Source organism: Amphibalanus amphitrite, unplaced genomic scaffold (assembly GCF_019059575.1).
Source record: "Amphibalanus amphitrite isolate SeventyFive unplaced genomic scaffold, NRLGWU_Aamphi_draft 000138F_arrow, whole genome shotgun sequence".
Classification (NCBI taxonomy): Eukaryota; Metazoa; Arthropoda; class Thecostraca; order Balanomorpha; family Balanidae; genus Amphibalanus; species Amphibalanus amphitrite.
The window spans coordinates 958165-979426 of record NW_024881633.1 but is presented as its reverse complement, the minus strand read 5'-3'; the positions used below and the strand labels follow the sequence as shown (position 1 = coordinate 979426).

Sequence of the window (21262 nt, the reverse complement as noted above, 5' to 3'; positions counted from 1 at the left end):
TTCATTTTTCTGTCTCATACCGCACTCAGAGCCACAATAAAACTCGATAATCTCTCCAAAATTAATTATATTGGGATAGGTGATGACAGCCAGGGCTGCGCGGCCCGGCCGGTGGGCGCGCGTGCCACGCCGCGCCGGCCGCCGCTATGTACAGGTCTCCCCCACCGAACGCGGCCGGCCGGCGTCCGCGCCCCTATTGCTCGCGCACGCCATAACGCCCTCGGCTCTGCCGTCCGCGTCGCACGCGCGGCTTCCATAAGTAGAAGTTCACGGCCGAGAAGTCCGCCAGCGAGCGACGGTGGCGGGCCACACGTGCGGAGCAGCGGCGGCGGCAACTCAACAGTCGGTCACTCACTCACACTCGAGAGATAACATAATTATTGGTGCGCTTCGTCGTCGGCACCGTATCGCGCGGCCCCGTCCGCGGATATCGGCGCCCCGGCCGCCCGTGGCCGTACTGTGTTTGTGTGTCTGTGTATGTGTGTGTGTGTGTCACGCGTACCAGTGTCGCCGGCCGGCCGGGCCAGCGGCGCGCCTGAACCACTGGAATCCGTGCCTCACTCGACGCGTGCTGTGCGCGGTGGCGGCCGCTGCGGTCGGCCCGGCGCGGCGCGGCGGCTCCGGAGCCAGAGGTGGCATTAGCTGAAACAGACCGGGCAGACTGAGGTCAGACAGCTGGAACAGACTGGTCAGACAGACTGGCCTGACCGACAGGTGGAGCAGACTGGTCAGACCGAGGTCAGGGACTCCGAGCGCGGCAGGCGGGCCGACTGATGTTCACAGGTCAGACGTCAGAATGGGAGAAACGGCATCCACTTCGAAAACGTAATCCAACAAAAATCCTCCTTATGAGGTATACAAACAGACGGCACCATTGTTGGAAATAAGGCCCTTTGCTGCTGCTGGTCCCAGTCGGGTCCAAACGATTCTGTTCTCCGTTACAAATTTATACTCCGGCACCTGAAATCTCTTAAACTTCCAGCCTCTGTGATGAAAAACTGCTATTATTACGCCTAAAACATGATTGCAGTCATAACACTGAGAGAACACATTTTAGCAACTGTCACATTTAGTAGGCCAAACTCATGATAATGTACACTGCAGTCGAGAGTACTAGCGCCAAGAACCACCCCACTCCAATTTGGCCTGCTCCGGTATGCCGCTGCATTATCAGCCCCGGCGGTCGGTCGGCTGACTGACCTGGCCTGTGTGTTGAGCGTCGCTCGGAGCTGGTCCACCTCGCGCTGTTTGTCCGAGAGCCGCCGCTCCCAGTCGCGGTCACCGTCCTCCACCGACAGCTGCAGGCGGGTCAGCATCGACTCCTGCGTGGGTAGATAATAGATACTCAGTAACAGATACTCAGTGGTGAAATAACGGATACTGCAGGCGGGTCAGCATCGACTCCTGCGAGGGTAGATGAACAAAGATCAGTGGCGGGACAACACAAGTCGGGTCAGCATCGCGGATGCTCCTGCACATTTAAAAGATTGGGCCAGGCGGACAGATCATAGATACTCAGCAACACGTAACTCAGTGTGGGGGGGGGGGGAGAGGGGGATGGTAAACAGATACTGGACTCGGATCAGCAATAGACTCCTGTGTGGGCAAGAAACACAGCAGCCGAATACGTAGCTAGGCATAACGGATGCTGGTAGGGACACGGTTCACGGGTGATTACATAACATGATCAAGGGACATTGTGGAGGGCCATGAACGCAGTGCGTCCAAATGCTTATAGGAATATTATTTTATTTGCTGCACATATCAATGCAATCATATATCAGAATATATTCGATGATTTAGATCAATGGCAGCAAAATGACGCTTAAGTACCAAACCATTACGAAATACTAGCGTAACAGCGGCATTGAATGCATGCGTTTTGTAGATCCGTTCATCGTTATAATGTCCAAGACGCAACCGAGTGCAGTCACCCACGCTACCACTATATCTACCGCCCCCGCTCACTGCACCGTTGGAACGAAACCCGTCTTTACCAGCTGCAGACCGAACTTATCGCTTTTGTTGGCACATGCCGTCTTATAAATATATGATTACTTTGAAAAGGATATCGTTGAATTAACTTCGCACCAGCTAAGAGCCAGCGTATTTTACCCCTCTATTTTCTGAACAGCCCTCAGGAATGACAGGTCTGTTGCCGAAACTGCAAGGGTTGAGCTGGGAACTCCAATGTTAACGAGTGGCAGATACCAGTAGCAGCACAAGAGCTGAGCCACGAGCCACATATTACGTCTTTTTTACAGAAAAAAGACTAAGGCAGAACGGCACACAATAACGACACTTAAAACACGTAAACAAAAGAAAGCCAGCAGTTACCATCTGACAGCATAAATGGATTGCATCACCATCCACTGAAAAATTCATGGCATTTCATGACCACAACAAATGAACCTTATTCAAAGGCATGCGCCTTTCTGACAGTCTCATTTGCAAAAATTGTTGTGATATAATCAATCAGACGCCATAGTCGCAGAGCCAGGAATGTTCGAATAAGGCGAAAATGCATAGACCTTTGCCGACTATCGATTTCGTTCGCTAACATTGCGAGGAATGGCCCGGGCCATTCACGGCAGGCCATTATACAGAGTACAGACGCCAGCAGCTTAGTAAATTTATCCACAGCCGAATTCGCAGCGCACCAGGCTCCTACAATGGCAGTCAGGTTAGAGTTTTATCGTAATGAAATGATTAAAAGCGTGATAAACATCACAGCACTTAAATATGTTCCTAACAATAGCAACACAGCAAATTGTCCTGTGTCGCCTACTTCAATAACTTCGGTAATGGGCCATGCCCGGGACTGTCAATCTATAAATTAAAAACCATAGCTACTTTGATGCGCCTTTGATGCCTTTTGCCTTTTGATGCAATATCAAGCCTTGTTTCCGTTTTATCTTTTAGCATATACTGAACCTAAAAATATAATGTCGTTAATCGTGACATTTGCAAATAGCCAGTGGTGCAGCCCAGGACCGTCCCACCGATATCCCCCCCCCCCACCTCCCCACTGCCCCCCCCCGTCCGTCCCCCTCTCCTCCCCACTCACCGTCTCTGTCAGCACGCTCTGGTAGTGGCGAACCTGGGCCATCAGAGCGTTCTGTTCAGCAGCCATCTCATGCAGGCGCCGCTCCAGAGCCGCGGTATCGGCTGAGGGCGCGGCCGCCGGCGCTGGGGCGGGGGCGGGGGCGGCAGCGGGGGCAGGGGCGGTTACAGAGCGCAGCCGCTCCTGCAGCTGTGACGACCAGCCGGCCGACTCCTGGAGAATGGAGGAACGGTCAGAGGGGTCAGGTACTGCGGCGGGCAACAAGCCGTACAACACACACAAGCAGCACATCACACACAACCAGCGCATCGCACACGACATCCAGCAAACTACACACAGCCAGCATAGTTTTTTCAGATATTGTACTCCTTCAGCCGACGTAAGAGCATAGTTGCAGGCAATAATAACAATGAATGTCGTCTCTCACCACATCGAGTTGGTCGGCGTTGACCGTGGGGAAGAGCCCGACCAGTAGCTGTTTGACCTGCAGCCGCTCGGCCCGGCGCGCCGCCGCCTCCGCCGTCTGAAACACGCGGAGACAGGACACCGTCAGTTAGGTATACAGGGTGTCCGGAAAGTCCTGGCGCTTTTCAATATTTTTTAAATAAATGCCTTTGGTCCATAGATACTCAACAATAGAACAAAACAATGACCACGAACACCAAGCCACATGCTTCTGCTAAGTGCCCATTCATTGTAACCACTGTCTGTGCCGATGACGGCCTCGACGCAAGGGCGGAAACTCCTGCGGTTTTTGATGATGCATGGTATTTCCTGTCCTCCCATGCTGTCATGATACGAGTCTTCAGCGACTGCAGGCTGTGATGAGAGGTGGCCTAGAGCTTATTCTGCAAAACGCGTAGCATGCCTTAGTCGAGCGGGTTAAGGCTGGGAGAATAAGGTGGCCTAATCTCATTTCACCACGGTGATCTGGTCCGCCGAGCTCCTCTGTCAGTTTGGTTTGGACGGCAGCGGCGTTGTTGGAGGGCGCTCCGTGCTGTTGAAATGCGAAATGACTCTTAGGGCAAGTCGCCTTGATCCTCGTGTCCAGGAGCCCCTCGTGGACCAGCCTGTCATTCATTTACATGACCTTGACGAAGACGATGGAACATTTGTGTCCATCAGACCCCAGATTTTCTTCGATTGCCGCTGAAGTGCTGCTTCAGTCTCCGCAGCTTTGGCATACCGTGGTCGTAACTGAGGGAGAATATTTTCTAGGAAATTTCCGAGCAGGAATGCACCTTTGCCTGCTCAACCGTTCGCCGGGAAACGCCGCATCGCGCTGCAACTTGCGCCTCGTTCAAGCCGCACCGGGCCCCCGCGCGCGGGCTCTCAGCGACAAGGCGCATCTTCGCCCATATACCTATCACTGAAAATGGTTACAAAGTCATATTCACGCGACCCCTAGCTGAGCGGTGAACGAGGGGTCATATCTGTGGTGATTGGTTGAAAGTCCAATAACCACAGCGCGCGTTAGACGACGTCCAAAAGAGGCGTCAGGACTTTCCGGACACCCTGTACAGTCGGGAAGATACACCTACTAAGACCAGCCACCGATATCTGACACGATATCTAGCCACCAGCCATCTGACACGGAAACGGACACGGTCCGCTATCGTCTTCATATTTATATCACGTCCGTTGAAGGCAGTCTTCACAGCCTTCATAGTTCATACTAGGAACATCTAGTTCCCAAGTCCTCGTTACCGCATCCCCCTTTGGTCACTCCCAGATGCAGGTGTGAGCTGAGCGTGCTCATGTGTACTTACTGTGGTACCTTTTAGCATTCTTTCATTGGGTTAGTTGCCTTTTGCATTGTTTTATGTCGTATTAGTGTCGTGTGTGTATGCCTTTTATCCCACAACTGACGTAAGCACATGAAAAGCCGGTGTATGTCTACCTGGATGAGCTTGAAATACATTCTAATTCTAATTCTAATACTCCCGCCCATGGTTCCGACCCCGCCCTTCCCGCGGAGCCGCCGCTTCTGCCCAATGACTCAGGATATCAACCCGTCCCACGGAGTCGTCAGTCCTCCTGACCTGCTGCTGCTGCCGGCGCGCCTCCAGCTCCTGTTTCTGCTGCGCCAGCTGGCTGGTCAGCTGCTCCAGGTGCTCGTCATGCTGGCGCGCATCGCCGTTCTGCTTCTGGTGCGCCGGCTCCTCACGGGCCGTCTCCAGCTGCAGGGGATGCAAGATACACTTCATCAGTGGATATTCGAGGAGAGTGTGGTTATGTAAAATAAACAAACATACAGGAAGAAAGGGAGCCTCAAGTGAGAGCCACCTATAGTGATTCAAGCAAGTTCCAGATTATATAAGTCAAGCTCAAAGCAATAGCGCCAGTGTAGCAAAAATGGTAAAACACATGTCACAGATCACATCACACCATTCATTCCACAACCCGAGACAAATAAACCACAACCCATCAACCACATCTTCCCTGTCGCTCGGCCCCCCCCCCCCCCCCAGTCTCATCACTCACCTCCACCCTAGCCTCCTGCAGCTCGTTCATCAGCCGGCTGGCCTCACCCTGCGTCTGTGAGAGGCGGGCGCGGGTCTCGGCCAGCTCGGCCTCGGCGCGGCCGCGCGCCATCTCGGCCTCCTGTCTGCCGGCGGCCAGCTGCCGGTCGGCCTCCTCGCGCTGCGCCTGCGCGCGTCCGGCCGCGTCGGCGGCGTGCTGCAGCTCTTGCAGCTGCTGCTTGAGCGCCGTGTTCTCGCGCTCCAGGCCGCCGTGCAGCGACTGCAGCTGCTGCAGCTCGGTGCCGACAGCTGCGCGCGCCGCCTCCAGCTGCACCAGCTGCCGCTCGCGCTCCTCGAGCCGCTGCTGCGAGTTGCGCATCAGCGCCTCGTGCTCAGCGCGCTGCGCCTCCTGCTCCAGCTGCTTCTGCTCGAACTCGCCTGTCGGGGTGAGGACGGAGGGCACGGGGTTACAAAGGGGAATATCGGTTAAACGGGCGTAACGGAATCCAGCGCGAACAGGCAAAATTACAGCCTTGCAGAAACGGAGCGACAGCAGCTATAGGTTTCGGTATTTCCAACATAATAATTTGTCTATCAATGTTTGCATCGCAAGCGCGCCAGTACCGCGCTGTGTTTGGTTTTGGCTGAAAAATTGAAGTAGATGGCGCCAGTGAAGCAGCTCCATATTTGTGTGAAAGGGTGGACCGACCGAACCCAGTACTGCGCGCCGAACAAGGGTCAAACACCTCACAAGCCATGTCCTCGACACCGATACACTATCAGATTACCGTGGCACCGATAGGGTGGCCAGAAAGGACGAGTGGTCCATCAAGTGGCCGGTTAAACCACCCCTACAACGATACTGATAGCTTACTGAGACTGCTGTGCATCACAGTCCAATCTACAGATAGTGTGAATCACACAACGACAAAGTCCCGCTATCGAACAAAGAAAGTCGCGTCAGCTCAGTGCTCACCGACATCAGATACTCCTGACACCACCCCATCCCCACCCCCTCTCCCTGTCCGTCCCACCCGGCCACTCACGCTGAACGAGCATCCTCTCGGCAGCGACCGCCTGGTGCAGCTGCAGCTGGCTGCTCTCCTGAATCTGCTGCGCCTGCTGCTGCAGCTCGGCGCGCAGCCGCTGCTCCTGCTGCTGCGCCTGCTGCAGCTCGGCGCGCAGCCGCTGCTCCTGGGCCGCGCCGCGCGCCGCCTCAGCCGCCTGCTGCGCGGCCAGCTCGTCCACAGCGCGCTTCTGCTGCGTGGCGCGCGCCCGCTCCTGGTTCAGCTCGGTGCGCAGCTGCTTCAGCCGCTCCTGGCTGCTGGCCGCCGACTCCTGCTCGGCGTTCAGCTGATTCTGTACCTGCAGGGGTCGAGACCAGGGGGTGAATACACTGCAAGGGTTACGAGTGGGACACAAGGCACCTGCAGAAGCCGAGAGAGACCAAAGGAGTGATGAAATTGCACAGAGTACGATCGACACAAGCACATATGATCCTCAACAGGACTTATTTCAGGTGCGGCAATGGAGGATTATTTTGCTATTCCACAGCAATACACGGTTATCTGGTTACCAGCTGGTAGTGAAACTACCCGATAAATCCGGGTCTGGTCGGGATTGTTCAGGTCATGTCCGGTCAGATTCTGTCAGGTCAAGTCAGACCCAGTCACGTCAGGTTATGCTAGACCAGGTCGACGTGGTGCGTACCTCCTCCAGCTGTTTGCGCAGCTGTGTGAGCGGGTCGGGACGGGCGCCCTTGGCGATCCAGTCGGTGCTCGATTGCTGCTTGTTGAGCAGCAGCTCGATCAGCGTCTGGATTTCGGAGCGGCTCAGCGGGGCCATCTCGACGATCGACTGCACCTTCTTCAGACTCAGACCGTCTGAAATGGAGCGTAACGCACACAGCCGTCAGTGGCGGGATAGATAATCTTTGTAGGTTGGCTTCAAGATAAAGACGATAGCGCTGCATGCAATGTAAGGTCCGTTACTTAAGTTATATAAATACCAAGCACCGCATTAACCCGCGCCCCACTGGGGGGGGGGGCTATTTATAGCCCCCCCTCCCGTTTTTCTGCAATAACTTCCAAACCGCTTGACGTATCGACGCCAAACTTTCAGTACCCTAGGCTGCATCAATTTGACACCTTGTGTCAAAATTTGAACTTCGTGTAGTGTATCGAGTACCTAGTGCATCGGGTGTCCGAGGCTCGGCATCGGGCCCCCGGTAATACGAGTGTGAGGCGGCCGCACCCTGCTCGGCTCCAGTCAGAGCCAGCAGTCGAGAGGCTCCGCCCGGCCGCACAGCACGGCAGTGCCGTAGTGTTCTGCACCGCGAGTTTGTGAGAATACATCGGAATCCGGAGACGGCGGTGAACACTACATCTGGCGACAAGGATGAGATCCTGAATACTACCGACGATGAACGTCGAGGGGGTGTCGCCGCCAACTCCGTTCCTGGCGAGACCAGGAAAACCAGCACTGCCCTGGAGTGACTGGATTTTCAGTTTCCACAACTACCTGACTGCCCTGGGAGGTGAGGCCTACAGCACGGAGAGGAAGACGGCTCTCCTTCTGCACTGTGTCGGCGCCGAGGCGCAACGGGTGTACCGTACCCTACCGGTCCAGCCGAGGAGAGAAGACGAAGACGAGTTCCATGCGGCTGAGCGGCAGCTCGCCGAGTTTTATGAACCTCAGGTCAACGTGATCGCGGAGCGGTTCTTCTTCCGGCAGCGACGGCAAGAGTCGCACGAGCCGACGGCCGACTACGTGGCGGCGCTGCGCCGCCTGGCAGTAAACTGCTCGTTTGGACAAATGACAGACGCAATGATACGTGACCAAGTCGTGGAAGCAACAGTGCATCCGATTCTCCGCGAGCGTTTTCTGCAGGATAAGGGCCTGACCCTGGACCGCGTTCTGGAGATCGCCGAGGCATTCGAGCGATCCCGACGCGAGGCGACCGCCATGGCCGGGCCGGCGCGGCCCGCCGCCGACGGAGCGCAGTCACTGCATCAGATATCTGACGCTCGTCAGCGCCGCGGGCGCCGGCCCTGGCGACCCGCCCGGCGGCAAGACGACCGCCGCCCCGCCCCTGCCCAGTTGCAAGCCGACCGTCGCCCCGGACCTGCCCAGCTGCAACCGGACACGTGCCCCAGCTGCGGCCGGCGCCAGCACAATGAGCGCGGTCGGTGTCCCGCTACCGGGGCCACGTGCAGGAAGTGTGGGCGGACGGGTCACTTTGCCGTGGTCTGCTGGTCTGGTGAACGGAACGACGACAGAAGGTGTCACGAGCTGACTGTTCTCTGCTGCGCCGTACCAAATACCGATAAGATGATGTGCGAAGTACAGATGGAGGTACCAGGTATCACGCAGACCGTGAATCTGCAAGTTGACACGGGTGCCACGGTGTCCGCTTTAGGACTCGGCATCGCCAGACGTCTCTTCAAAGGCAGTCGTCTCAATAGAACGTCTGCTCGTCTGTTCGGTTTTGGTCGACACCAGCTTCAAGTGCTTGGCACGCTGCCAGCGCTGGTGACCTACCGTGGACGGCGAGCCAACACAGAGTTCTTCATCATAGATTCCGACGGTGAAGAAGCCGTCATGGGACTGGACCTGCTGAAGCAGTTGGACGTAAACCTGCACCCCGCGAGTGGGGCAATCGATCCGCTGGCGGTCACTGGGAGCGCAGAAGTCCCGGAACCGCCACCGTCTCAGCCCGACCCTGGCGAGATATGCTCACTGACAATGGTCCGTGGCCACCCCGAAGAAGCGGACCTGCATGAAGACAGCTCCGCTGAAGAAGAGGTGATCGCTCTTCTGACAGATGAAGAGAGCGTGCTGACCGAGCAAGACGTCCGCACCGCGTCAGCTGCTGATCCTGAGCTGCAGCAGCTGCGTCATCAGATCAAGCGCGGCTGGCCGAGCAGCGCCAAGGCCTGCCCGGCTGAAGTCCAGCCGTACTTCAAGATGAGACACGAGTTGTGGGTGCGCAACGACGACGTCATCCTGAGAGGAGCCCAACAAGTTGTTGTGCCCGTTCAGCTCCGCCGCAGATACCTGGAGCTGGCGCACAGCGCGCACGACGGAATCGTCCGCATGAAACAGGCGCTGCGGAATCTGGCGTGGTGGCCCGGCATCAACCGTGAGGTGGAGGAGCTGTGCCGAAGTTGCGAGCGCTGCCAGCACAGCGACGCAGTCCTCTCCCAGCGCGCACGCCCTGCGCCCATGCAGCCAGTCGACCTGCCGGACCGCGCCTGGTCGAAACTGGGCATGGATATCGTTGGTCCAATCAACGGAGCACCAGCGACTGCCCGTTACGCCATCACTCTGATTGACTACAGAAGCAAATGGGCGGAAGTCTGCCTGACGTCATCGACTGAGACTGAAGACGTCATCAAGTTCTTGTCAACTGTGTGGGCCAAAGAGGGCTATCCCGACGAGATCGTGACGGACAATGGGCCCCAGTTCACGAGCAGGGAGTTCACTGCGTATCTGGCCGCCCGAGGGGTGAAGCACACCAAATCGTCCGTCTACTGGCCTAGAGGCAACTCCGCCGTAGAGCGCTTCAACAAAACGTTCAAGTCGTGGATCACAGACTGTCCACCAGCAGCGTTCATTGACGAGGTACGCAAGAGCCTGGCGGTGTATCGAGCCACCCCACACACGACAACTGGGAAGTCACCGTCAGAGCTCCTGCATGGACGACAGATGAGGCTGAACCTGCCTGTCATTCAGCCGTCAACACCAGGAGCCGACAGTGTGGCGTCTCGAGTTCGACGCCGACAGCAGTCCAACAAGAGGTCCTACGACCGCCGCCGTGGCGTGACGACGCCGCGCATCACTGAGGGCGACTACGTCTGCGTGAGACGGCAGGGACACCGCTCGAAGACGTCCTGTCGGTTCACGTCTCCGGTGCGAGTCACTGGGCGCGTCGGTCCCGCAACGTACCGTCTGGCTGACGGCCGGACCTGGAACGCCGCCCATCTGGCCCGTCTCCCATACGCGCCGGCGTCTCCCTCCGCATCTCCCCCCGCTGGGTCCGGCGAGACCACGTCGACCGCCACGACTTCCGAGGCCGACGCCGCTGGCCCGCTGACCTCGCTCGCCGCTGCTTCTCGCCCGTCGACCGAGACAGCTTGCGAGCCGTCGCCGGACGCCGCCGATGTGAGCGTGCAGCGTCCCAGGCGAAGCGACCGTGTCTGTAGACGACCGGACTACTACGTGTCGCAGTGATGCTGTTCCTTTTTTTTTGCGAGAGGGGGGAATGTGTAGTGTATCGAGTACCTAGTGCATCGGGTGTCCGAGGCTCGGCATCGGGCCCCCGGTAATACGAGTGTGAGGCGGCCGCACCCTGCTCGGCTCCAGTCAGAGCCAGCAGTCGAGAGGCTCCGCCCGGCCGCACAGCACGGCAGTGCCGTAGTGTTCTGCACCGCGAGTTTGTGAGAATACATCGGAATCCGGAGACGGCGGTGAACACTACACTTCGTACCTACTATAGGTCGGCCGGAAATGACGTCAGAGTGACGTCATGTTCGGCCGATTTCGACGCAAAACATTGAACCACGGCAATCGCTCCCAAGAGCTCAGTTTTTAAGCTAGATCCAATTTCTTTGCATGAGAGGACTCAGAATAGACGGCGCTATCAAACTGCTATCTCGGATTTTCGAAATTTTGAAAATTCTGAAAATTTTATATAATAATATCCAAAATTTATATTTTTACATTTTTTTCAAAAAGTTTTTAACTTTTCGAAAAAACCGGAATATATGTGATAGAACGCATTATTATGACTAACTCTAGCAAGTTTTAGCTAAATATCTTCAAAAATGGCCAAGTTTTACGCATTATTGCAAAAAATTCACAATTATTAATTTTTCAAATCAATTTTTTCAGTACGAATTTGACATCGTACGCCAATATAAATAGCACCATCGTGTTCCTGAGCTCAAACTGCATCCAATAGACACCTTTTTTGTTGAAAAATTTTAACTTCAAAATTTGACCTTTTTTGACCTGAAAGTGACCTAACATAAGCTAAATTCGACTCAAAATGACCTCGAATAACACAGACGACATCAAATTCGAAATCTCTGATCTAAATGGACCATAAAACATGTGTCACGTGACCGACGCATGATATAATATTTTCGTGACCTGTGATGACCTGACCTTGACCTGAAAATCAAAGTACAAGTTTGGTACCCTCAGAGTAACTAGAGCATCTAATCCCGAGTGTGTGATCCAAAAATGAGCCTGATCTGACTTGTAAGACGGCGGCCAGAGCCCAAAACGTGATCAAGCCAAAATGCTAATAATTTTTACTTTGACCTGACCTGTGACGTCATCGGGGACCTCGAGGTCAATGAAATTAGGTTTTGCTCGACAGTTTTTCCGGGGCTATCAGACGCCGTTTGAATTTTGACGATCGGCCCAGTAGTTTCGGAGTTAGGAGGGGGGGGGCTATGAATAGCCCCCCCCCCCCAGTAGGGCGTGTTATACGCAGACCCCAGTGGGGCGCGGGTTAAAGGTGTAAATTGCAAAGTCATCATGCCTCATGACATAATGCATTTGTCGTCAAGATGAGTGTGCAAAATACAAGGCACGATAATCGAGGAAGTACGGTTTGAGCACTGAAGCACGCACTGGCATAAAAACATGTTACAAAACAACGCCTGGCATCCCTCACTGCTTTCATCCACGTCAGACACGTCATTCAAACATCCCGCCTGGTAAAAACTCCCCAGACCACTGAGGCGCCGTTTACCGGGAACCCATCTCCCTATCCGTCCCTCTATTCGCCGCCAGGATGGTTCGGCCTCGGCGGGTGGCGGGCCGCGCCTGGCCGCTCCCTAGGCCGCGTCACCGGCCGATTGGGACACCGGCTGACGGCCGGGTGCCACGTCGCAGCCGCGCGGCGGTCGGACGGACGGTTGGTGACGGTCGCTGACACTGTCCAGATACAGAGCTCCTGGATCACTCCAGACGTGTCGGACAACTATCTCGCCAGCGCGGGGTGGCGGGCAGTCTGCAGTGCAGCTCGGTGACTGAACCGGTCACCTCAGCAATCGGTACAGTTCCAGACGAAACCCGGCCTCAGACAGCGGTAGGAAATAGAAATACCACATCAGCCGCATTAGTTTCTCACAGTATGGTCGTGTAATCCGTCTATAAAGCTATCCCACGGTATTCACCATTGTACCTGTATCTGTAACCGAATACCACGCAGCCCTACTTAGCCACAATGGAACTCGGCCCATCCCGTTCACACGCCCCCACCGTCTAGCTCAGCGATCACAGCCCTCGGGCCGGCGCGGCGGACGCAGCCGTCCGTCCGTCCGCCCGTCAACGGTTCGTTGGCCAAGGACGAGACGGCCGGCGTTCCAGTCTGCTCCGTCCCGTCCACATCCATCCGCCTAACGGTACTGTACACAGTGGCTGTCTGCCGTCTGGAGCCACTGTCTGGTGTCTGCTGTCTGCATCCGCTGTCCATAGTCTACGGTTTAAAGCCGCTGTCTGCAGCTGAGCTCTCACTATCCGTCTAGCCCGCAGCCTACAGCGGCTGTATGCCAACTGTTGTCTGCTGTTCCCAGTCGCTGCAGCACTACCAGGTCGTGCTGGAGCCGGGATCACCGGTCAGCAGTCTCTCCTCCCCCCCCCCCCCCCACTATCACCAGCCGGTCGTCTCGGCCGGCGCCGCCGCGGTCACGCGTCAGCTGACGCTCCGCCGCTCTCCCTGCCTCGCCCTCCCTCCAGTTCCCGTCCCCAGCCCAGAGGCCGGCCGCTGGGTTTTCCGGACTCCCGGAATGTCCGTCACTTCCTCTGAGCGAGCGCGGGAGCCGCCGCTGCCGCCGAGGGGCCGCCGTCTGTCCCACGAACGGTATGTGAGGGCGCCGGGGCCGGTAGCCGGTCTATAGCCGAGTCACGTCTCTAATCCGCAGGGGCTGCACCGTCGCTCCGCTCACACCCTGACGTCCCAGGGACCCAGCAGGTAGGCCAATCTTATCATCCAGAACGGCTGACATGGCATGGAATCCAAATGAAAACCCCTCATCCGTACCTTGAAAGGCATGACTAGCGAGATCCTGAGACATAAAAACAAGCGTAGCAGCTCAGAACCATGAAGCCAATTAAGTTCAAACGTGGCACGTCTCGCAGCTAAACATCTCTGATCAGCCGTGAACACATCCGTTACCCACCAGCCTCTCCAGAGCTCACAGACCAGGAGCAGGCGGTAGTCATCCCGGCCCATCGTGACCCGCTGGCCAGTGCCGAGCCGGACGCGTGCCGCGGTGCCGTCGGCCGGCGACTCCGCTCAACTGTATACGACTGCAGTAAACAGGCCTCGACAGACGAACGGACGGACAGGGGCCGCCGGCACCAGATGGCTGGCCGACCCCCTGACTGACACGGCGGCATGGGGGTGAAAAGGAACGGTGCAGTGCCGTGCACGAAGGCTAGCTGATAAGGGCAAGTCCATATACCATAACTATGGCTTTAGGTTTAGATGGTACGAAGAACTACGCGGCAGGAAAGGGTTGAAAATTTCTCAAGAACAAGGACTTGGCCAAAGAGAGGAAGAACATGACTCGAAAAACTCGAAATGCTCAACTCATTTAAGGATTTGATGTAGTAAACTTGTACGAATGAGCCTGAGTGTCTGATCCCTACATTTCGTGCGAGATCACGGAACGCGGGCAAGCAGGGTATTGTTCGTTACGAAAGACGAAAATAAATAATTTTCCTCCACGGTGCCTAGCTTGCTGCTTTTACAAAACTTCCGCCACTGCGGCTCACCACACAAACACACTGGTCCACACTCGTATTTTTCAACCACCAGCGGCACCCGTCAATCTTGTGTTGACTTTTGAACCATGTGGCGCCCGGCGATAATCGATTTTCCGCCCGGATGATGCCATGTTTTCGTAGTTCGAACGCTGCTGAGACAGGCACAGGGAGTTTAGTCGTGTTTGGCGGTGGTCAGGCCGCGTCAGCTAAGCCGCCGCACCCGGAACGACCGATCGCGGCGTTCGCGGCTGATAGCCAAGAAGCAGCCGTACAGTCTGTCTTAAAAGTACCGCGCAAAGTGACGGTGGATCCATCAAGCCTGACCGAGGAAGGGCCTGCTATAATTTGAAAGTCACCGAACCAATGGAGCTGGGGAATGGACGAGGATGTTCATTGCTTCGGTGACTCAAATTTGGCAGTCCTTCATCGGTCAGGCTTGATGGATCCACCGTCACTTTGCGCGGTACTTTTAAGACAGACTGTACAGCGCCGTGCACCTAGCCACAGTGGCCGATGCAGCGCGCTGGGCTGGCCGCTCCAGCCCACGAGCGGAGGCCTCGCACCTCTCCGCAGACTTTTTTTTTTGCACTCTCCCGACCTCCTCGCAGCCTCCCCACGCCACCCCGGCCTATACACCACCTCCCGACCTCTACACCGTCTCTCCCGGCCTCCTCTCAGCCTCTCCCGACCTCTCTGCAGTCTCCCGGCCCCTCTGCTGCCCGTCTGTCCGGTCGGCAGCCGGTGATAAAGCGTCCGGCCGGAACAGCTCGGCCCACACCGCGCAGTGAGGCTGGTCGGACAGCGGACGGCATTCGGCAGCCGCCCGGGCGTCGGAGGACCGGGGACTGCTGTGTGTATGGACAAAACTGGTGTGGGTGCGGCTAGCGGTAGGGCTTTACGTAAGGTGAAGAGAGAATGCCGGAATGTGAGGGACTCATCAGATGTTATCGATTATCACGGTTTGTTTAGCCAAACCGCAGCTATTTTATCGAACCAATCGATACCTCGAACGAATATTTAGGCCCACACTGACGGATGGGATCCGCCCGAACGAGACCATATAAAGCACCGCTACAAGTTTGTTACCACTGACGATGCTACAGATGCGGACAATTATCAACCCTCGACAGACCGATTATAACCACCTGAACCACTTGTGGCCTGCCAGATGTGACGACGCGTCGCCAACACACTTCATTTTGCCCTGTGTGGTTTGAGGCCATTGTCACAACCCCCGCGGAGCAGTAGACATTTCTAGTGACAACGGGATCAAGTCCCACTGAGACGTGGCATTCAACGTGCCACGAAGCACCGCACTTCAGACATCTGAGGTCGATTGCTGACATTTTGAAAATGCAAAGTGACTTGTTTAGTCAGCGTTCGTGACCTTTTAGACTTTATAACCAATGAAACCTTCCGCAGTTTGTGGAGCTATTCAGTCTCCCAGTGAAGATAGCTCTACATATTCCACAGAGTAAGACAAGTAAACACATCTAATTTGCCGTTCCAACTCCCACCTCCGATGGCAACATCATCTCTACTTTTATCACCACTCCTATCACTCTCACCTCCCCTCCCTCTCAGTCTCCACTCTCCTCAGCACCTCTATCCTTGCCACTTCCATCGCAAACAACCTCCTCCCTCCCCTCCCATCCCACCATATGACGCAACACGGAGCCCGGCCGGGCGCGGCGGCGGCCGCCGGTCGGGGTGCAGATAAACCGCTAACCGGTCCCCGGCGCACCACAGGCCCGGGGAGGGCAGGTAAAAAACGCCGCGGCCGCTGAGTCATCAAACACCGGCCATGAGCCGTGACATCATATGAACCGACCTTTGTGAGAACGGTGGGGTTGTGTTGTTCCGGGAGTGTCGAGTGGTGCTGATACGATACAGCGCAGCGAGCGGTAAGGCACCCTCAGACCTTGAGGGGGTACAGTTTACCTTCCCAGGCGGTAGAAAGTATGGTATACAAAGCCGCAACATTGCGTCAGAACTTCTGTAATTCTGAGGCTAAATCGTCAGAAAAACCGAACATCTTTTGCGTATTATCCTCCTTCCAGCATTTATCGGTCGGATAGCGGAACCTGTATGGCTGCACGATTCACCGACACGGTCCGTGGCTCCTTCAGGTCAAACCACATTTCTTAGCGATCATAGTCCATCGCTAAGTCACCCTTCACGGATCTAAGCGCCGCTTTCCAGAGCTCATCGGCTCCCAGACCCAAACTGCACCCTTCAAATACTCAGCGCTCCTATAAAATGTGACGGCGCACATCACACTCTATGATAATCTTGACATACTCTTGGGCACAAACACTATCCAAGAAACTCCTCCCCCCTCTCAATACACCCAGTCCTCTGTTCTGTTTAACACTCACCGGGTCCGGGAACAGCGAGGTTGCGGCGTTTCTCGGCGGCCGGTCGTCGTTTCTTTGCGGCCCCCGGTGCAGTCTCAGTGTTGACCGCCTGTTTGGAGGCCGTGACGGTCTCGGTTACTGGTTCGGCCACCTCTTCCTCCTCCTGTGAGGCGGGGACACTGGTCAAAACATTCAGAAGTGGAGATGAGCAATGATAGGAGCGACCCTACCTGCGCCAGTCTCCTAAACCTCTGGCGCAGGTAGGTTGGGCATCAGAGCTTCAGCTACAGACAGTGGCTGATAGTGATGACCAATAACATAACCGAATATAAAACCTGGTGAACTAATTCGGTGTCTTAATCGCAAACCACCTGTTGGGTAGAAGCTAGCCCAGCTACCACGTCGCGAAGAAAACCCACCTCCTCCTTCTCCACAACCTCCTTGGTATGTTTCTCCTTGGGCGACTCCTTGGGCAGCTCCTTCTTCACAGCTTCCTTCTCGATCTTCGGCTCAGCGGGCTTCTTCTCCTCCTCCGGCTTCGGCTCGGGCTTGCCTCCCTTCTTCTTCTTGTCAGCGTTCTTCTTGACGGCAGCCGGAGCGGGGGCAGGGGCGGGGGCGGGCTCTGGCTCCGGCTCCGGCTCACGGGCAGCCGGTCGCGGGCTCGGCGCCGGAGACGGGTCGTCAGAATCCTCCTGAGCTCCATTAGTCTCGCTGATGGACAGACGGGTGCCGCCGGCCACCTCCTGGAGGACAGAGTCGCCGTGAGTCAAAAACGGGGTGCAAAAGACAAAACGGGACGCAGAAGACACAGAGACTACTATCGCTCGGTCAGTGGTGGCAACATGACCACACCCTCCCAGCAAGTTAAGGATCAATAAACCGCAACATAGTCGTCGGCAAAGCCAGTAAATCTAGCTGTTATTATTCTGCATCGGTATGCAAGTTCCATGATATTTTGTTGTCCATCATTACTATGAAGAATGTAACATGTCGTCAGGCGACTGAATATCACACATTCATTCTTCCTTACATTCAAACATTCCGTACTTCCTTGCAGTCACTTTCCACAAATGCCAGCATGCATGACATCCCACGATAAACGAAATTCACTTACGGTGTGAACAAAGTTCAAAGCAATTAACATTAGAGTTCCTACCACGGATTCGACTCACAAAAAGAATGGGCCAAACCCACCATTAGACAGATCTCACTGACCCTCCCATCTCGCCCATGATTCCCGCCGGCAACGGACACACAGCTCGTCCATTAATTCCGTCGATCTCGTACCCACCTGTTCGTCCTCGCTGTGCTTCTTGTCATCTCCGGCGGCGGCGGCCGACTTGTCCTTGCGGCGCCGATTCTGGTAGTGTCGCTTCGGTCGGGTCTCCTTCTTCAGCGCGGCCTGGCGATCCTGGAGGTAGTGCGGCACGGTGTGACTGACACATCAGGGAAGGGAGGGTGGCGGTCGGACGCGACCTTTCACAGGCGCCGCCCCGCCCCCTCGGGTCGAGCCGGGCGGTAGGCACCGCGGGCCACACCGACAAAAAAACAGCCACATCCTAGAGTAAATGTCACGGCTGTCCGGGAAAAGTTTCACTGATGGAAAACGGATCCACAAAAAGGTGCACGAAACAATCCTTTCAGCAGCCCTTCATTCCCACTAACCTGGCAGCCTTCTAGTCACATATCTTGACATAGTCTTTCACTCACCCAAATTCCTGATTTCATATAGCATCCTCATTCCTCTAAAACTCCCTCCAAGCTTCCCTAGTATGTTCCCTCTACCTAGCGTAGCAATATACGCCGTCACGAACCTTGCTCTCCTGAATGGCGCGGCGCTGTTCGGCCATGGCCTCGTCATAGCTCTTCTCCTTGACGCCGGTCACCGAGATCAGGTAGACCATGGCTCCCAGCACGACGATGACGCCAGCGGCGATCAGCAGCGTCAGGCCGTCCATGGCGCTGTGATAGGGGGTCAGTAGGGGGTCAGTAGCGGGTCAGTGGGGTCAGCAGCGTCAGGCCGTCCATGGCGCTGTGATAGGGGGCCAGTGGTGTCAGAACTCAGAAGGGGTCAGTAGGGGGTCAGCGAGGGTTATTGGGGTAAGAAAGCAGTCAGAAAGCTAAAGGTCAGAAAGGATCGACAGGGATCAGCAGGTGGTTGGTGGGATCAGTAAGGGGCTGTTCATGAGATCAGTTGGGTGGGACTGGTAGTGTCAGGGGTCAATCTATGTCAGCAGCAATTGTAGGGGCCAGTGGTGCACCAACATGGTAGGATAGGTGGAGCTGAGCAGGAGTTGGGTTTTGGTGGGTAGTGACTGCAGTCAGCACTAAAATGGTCAGCTTGCCTGAACAGTAAACACTCCATGCTGAATCAGCATGGACCAGACTTGCATTGATCAACACAAGAACAGTGCAGTGTGGCAAATGGGTCATGGAGTATGGGAATGTAAACAGGCTAATGTAACATGTCAAGAGCATGGCATGTTTACTCAATTAATGCGAAAGCACAAATGTCAGAAAGATTGGATGTTTGTTAAAAAAAAAGAATATTCGGAGCAGCAGAATGTCACACAGCTGTATGTCAGATTTTATGCTTACACAAAGTACCTACTGTATACAAGGCCACTAAACTTCACATTTATTTATCTTTAAAAGTTGTATACTGGATGAAAATTGTACCATAAAAATGCAATAAAAATGTAGGTATATTGCAAGCTAACAAATAGGTTAACCTCACTTCTTAAAAATAAAGAACATATAATGCTAATGAAGAACAAATTTCAAATGTTTTCAGCAGCAGCAGGAACTTTTTTGCTTTGAAAAGAAATGTTTCTATCTGATGCTTTTAACAAAATAAAAATGTTTCAACATGTGGCAATTGAATTACCTAACAGAGGATCAGGACTTTGACCATTAACACATTTTGAACAAATTGACACTAGCATAAAAACATTTTAAACCATTTTTCATGTTACTTACTCAGGAAAATAAAAATACAACTTATCAATTCTTTCAACAGCCTAACTTTGGAGAAGCCTGAATGGCAAAAACAAACACTAACATAGCTAAATCATATTATTACATGTTGATTTGAGTTTCTTAATTTCCTCAATGTTACTTTTAGATGATTGCCTGCAACAGCAACCAGGCTGTCAGGCCAAGCCGACATTGCCATCAGTTAGCACTAAGTTACGCATTCTTTTTCAGTAAGAACATTAGCCTCACAATTAAAACAATGCAGAAAATAACTGAAAACATCTGAATATTATACAATATTGTTTTTAAACAAAGATAAGCATGGATAGGAACTGTTTTAGGGTGACAGTGAGGCACAAGCACACCGGTTCAGCCACAACCAACAGCAATACGGTGTAACAAAGCATGCATGTAAAAAATTGTTGTAATTTACCGACTTACCCAGCCACTAGTTGTAAATGAAAGCGCTAAGTTCAGACTAGAAATAATAATTTTGCCTACAATTTAGGTAGGCACAAGGCACCCCGACGGCGACAAAGTGCCGGCGCGAAGGATGCTTTAGGGAACGGCGGCAATCGGGCAGAAATCTGCGTCTCGATTGTCGGCGTGTACAGATGCCAAGTTTGATGACGGAGGCAGAGCTGCCAAACTTCTGAAGGAATTTTCTACTGACTCCTCTACTTTGCCTCTACTTACCGTCACAGTAATTGAAAAGCTGAACATTGGGACTCGACTCTCCAGTCACTGATGATTTTGTCCACATCGGTAGAAGCAGGGGACTCGAGGGGACCATCATCCATATGCACGTCTAGTTTTCAACATTCTGTCTCCAGAATCATGGGAAAATGGCCAATGGGCAACGGATCTTAGGCTGCCCAGTGCCCGTCGATTATTTTCATGACTTATGAATCCGCCTGGCGACTGCTGGGCAGATACTGGAGCTGACCAGATTGACACATCTAGAGGTACTATCGCTCTTCACTCTACTGCTGTAGTTTTATTCAAATCAACTGTCATTTTATGACACAAAGACCGAGACGGTCATCGTGCCTCAGAGGTCTCCGAAATGCAAAGACACTGTATGCTGCTGCCATCTAGCAAAACTATAAGACAGCAGCACCTTTGTGGCATGACAGATGTCGCCAGCTGCGCGAGTGTAGTCCAAGGAGCTGTCCGGTGTCCATTGCTCGTGGTCTGCGCGCCGTGAGGAGACACGAGTCGTCTGCCTCCTAAATGATGACTCAAATCTATGTAGAGCGCCGGAAATCTAGAGTTTCCAGCATTTCAATTCGAGAAGCCAGCGGCTGTGCGCACGGGAGAAAGAGAATAGTCGGCGTTTGGTGTTCGCTGGGTGCATTTCGTACCTACCTAGTTCTTTAGTGTTGAACTACTGTTTGTTAAAACGGAGAAGAAGGTTTGCAATTTCATTTGAAATCTTGTGCCAACTGTGTACCTAACCTACTCTTGCACTGTACAAATATATTCCTTTCGTTCTTGGACTATTTTTCTTGCAGTAGGTATCAACCCTCAGGCCCCGAGGCATTTTACGCCTCTCCAGTGTTCTTTAAAAAAAGTGCGATAAGCACTCGTACCTGCTCCGCGCTGTTTTCACTGTTTAG

At 54.3% G+C, this 21262-nt stretch overlaps 1 protein-coding gene across 3 annotated transcripts; it reads right to left on the bottom strand.

Annotated features, from left to right (window-relative positions):
- Window positions 1-49: 49 nt before the first annotated feature.
- On the bottom strand, window positions 50-20244 carry LOC122382352 (ribosome-binding protein 1-like). 3 transcript variants are annotated; one of them, XR_006256672.1, is made up of 13 exons: window positions 20085-20219; window positions 18482-18629; window positions 17959-18078; window positions 17087-17410; window positions 16689-16830; window positions 7237-7409; window positions 6573-6891; window positions 5549-5964; window positions 5107-5244; window positions 3492-3587; window positions 3068-3189; window positions 1201-1322; window positions 50-642 (listed from the first exon to the last, which is right to left on the bottom strand). XR_006256672.1 is itself a non-coding variant. In XM_043367572.1 (13 exons), exons 2-13 carry the CDS (start codon window positions 18623-18625, stop codon window positions 639-641), a joined length of 2208 nt encoding a protein of 735 aa, XP_043223507.1. In that variant the 5' UTR covers window positions 18626-18629; window positions 20085-20244; the 3' UTR covers window positions 50-638. The 3 variants fall into 3 exon arrangements, 2 of the variants coding, with proteins under 2 accessions (XP_043223507.1, XP_043223509.1); XM_043367572.1 differs by having other exon boundaries at window positions 3068-3277; window positions 20085-20244; XM_043367574.1 differs by lacking the exons at window positions 50-642; window positions 1201-1322 and adding an exon at window positions 1381-1404.
- Between the last annotated feature and the right edge of the window lie 1018 nt (window positions 20245-21262).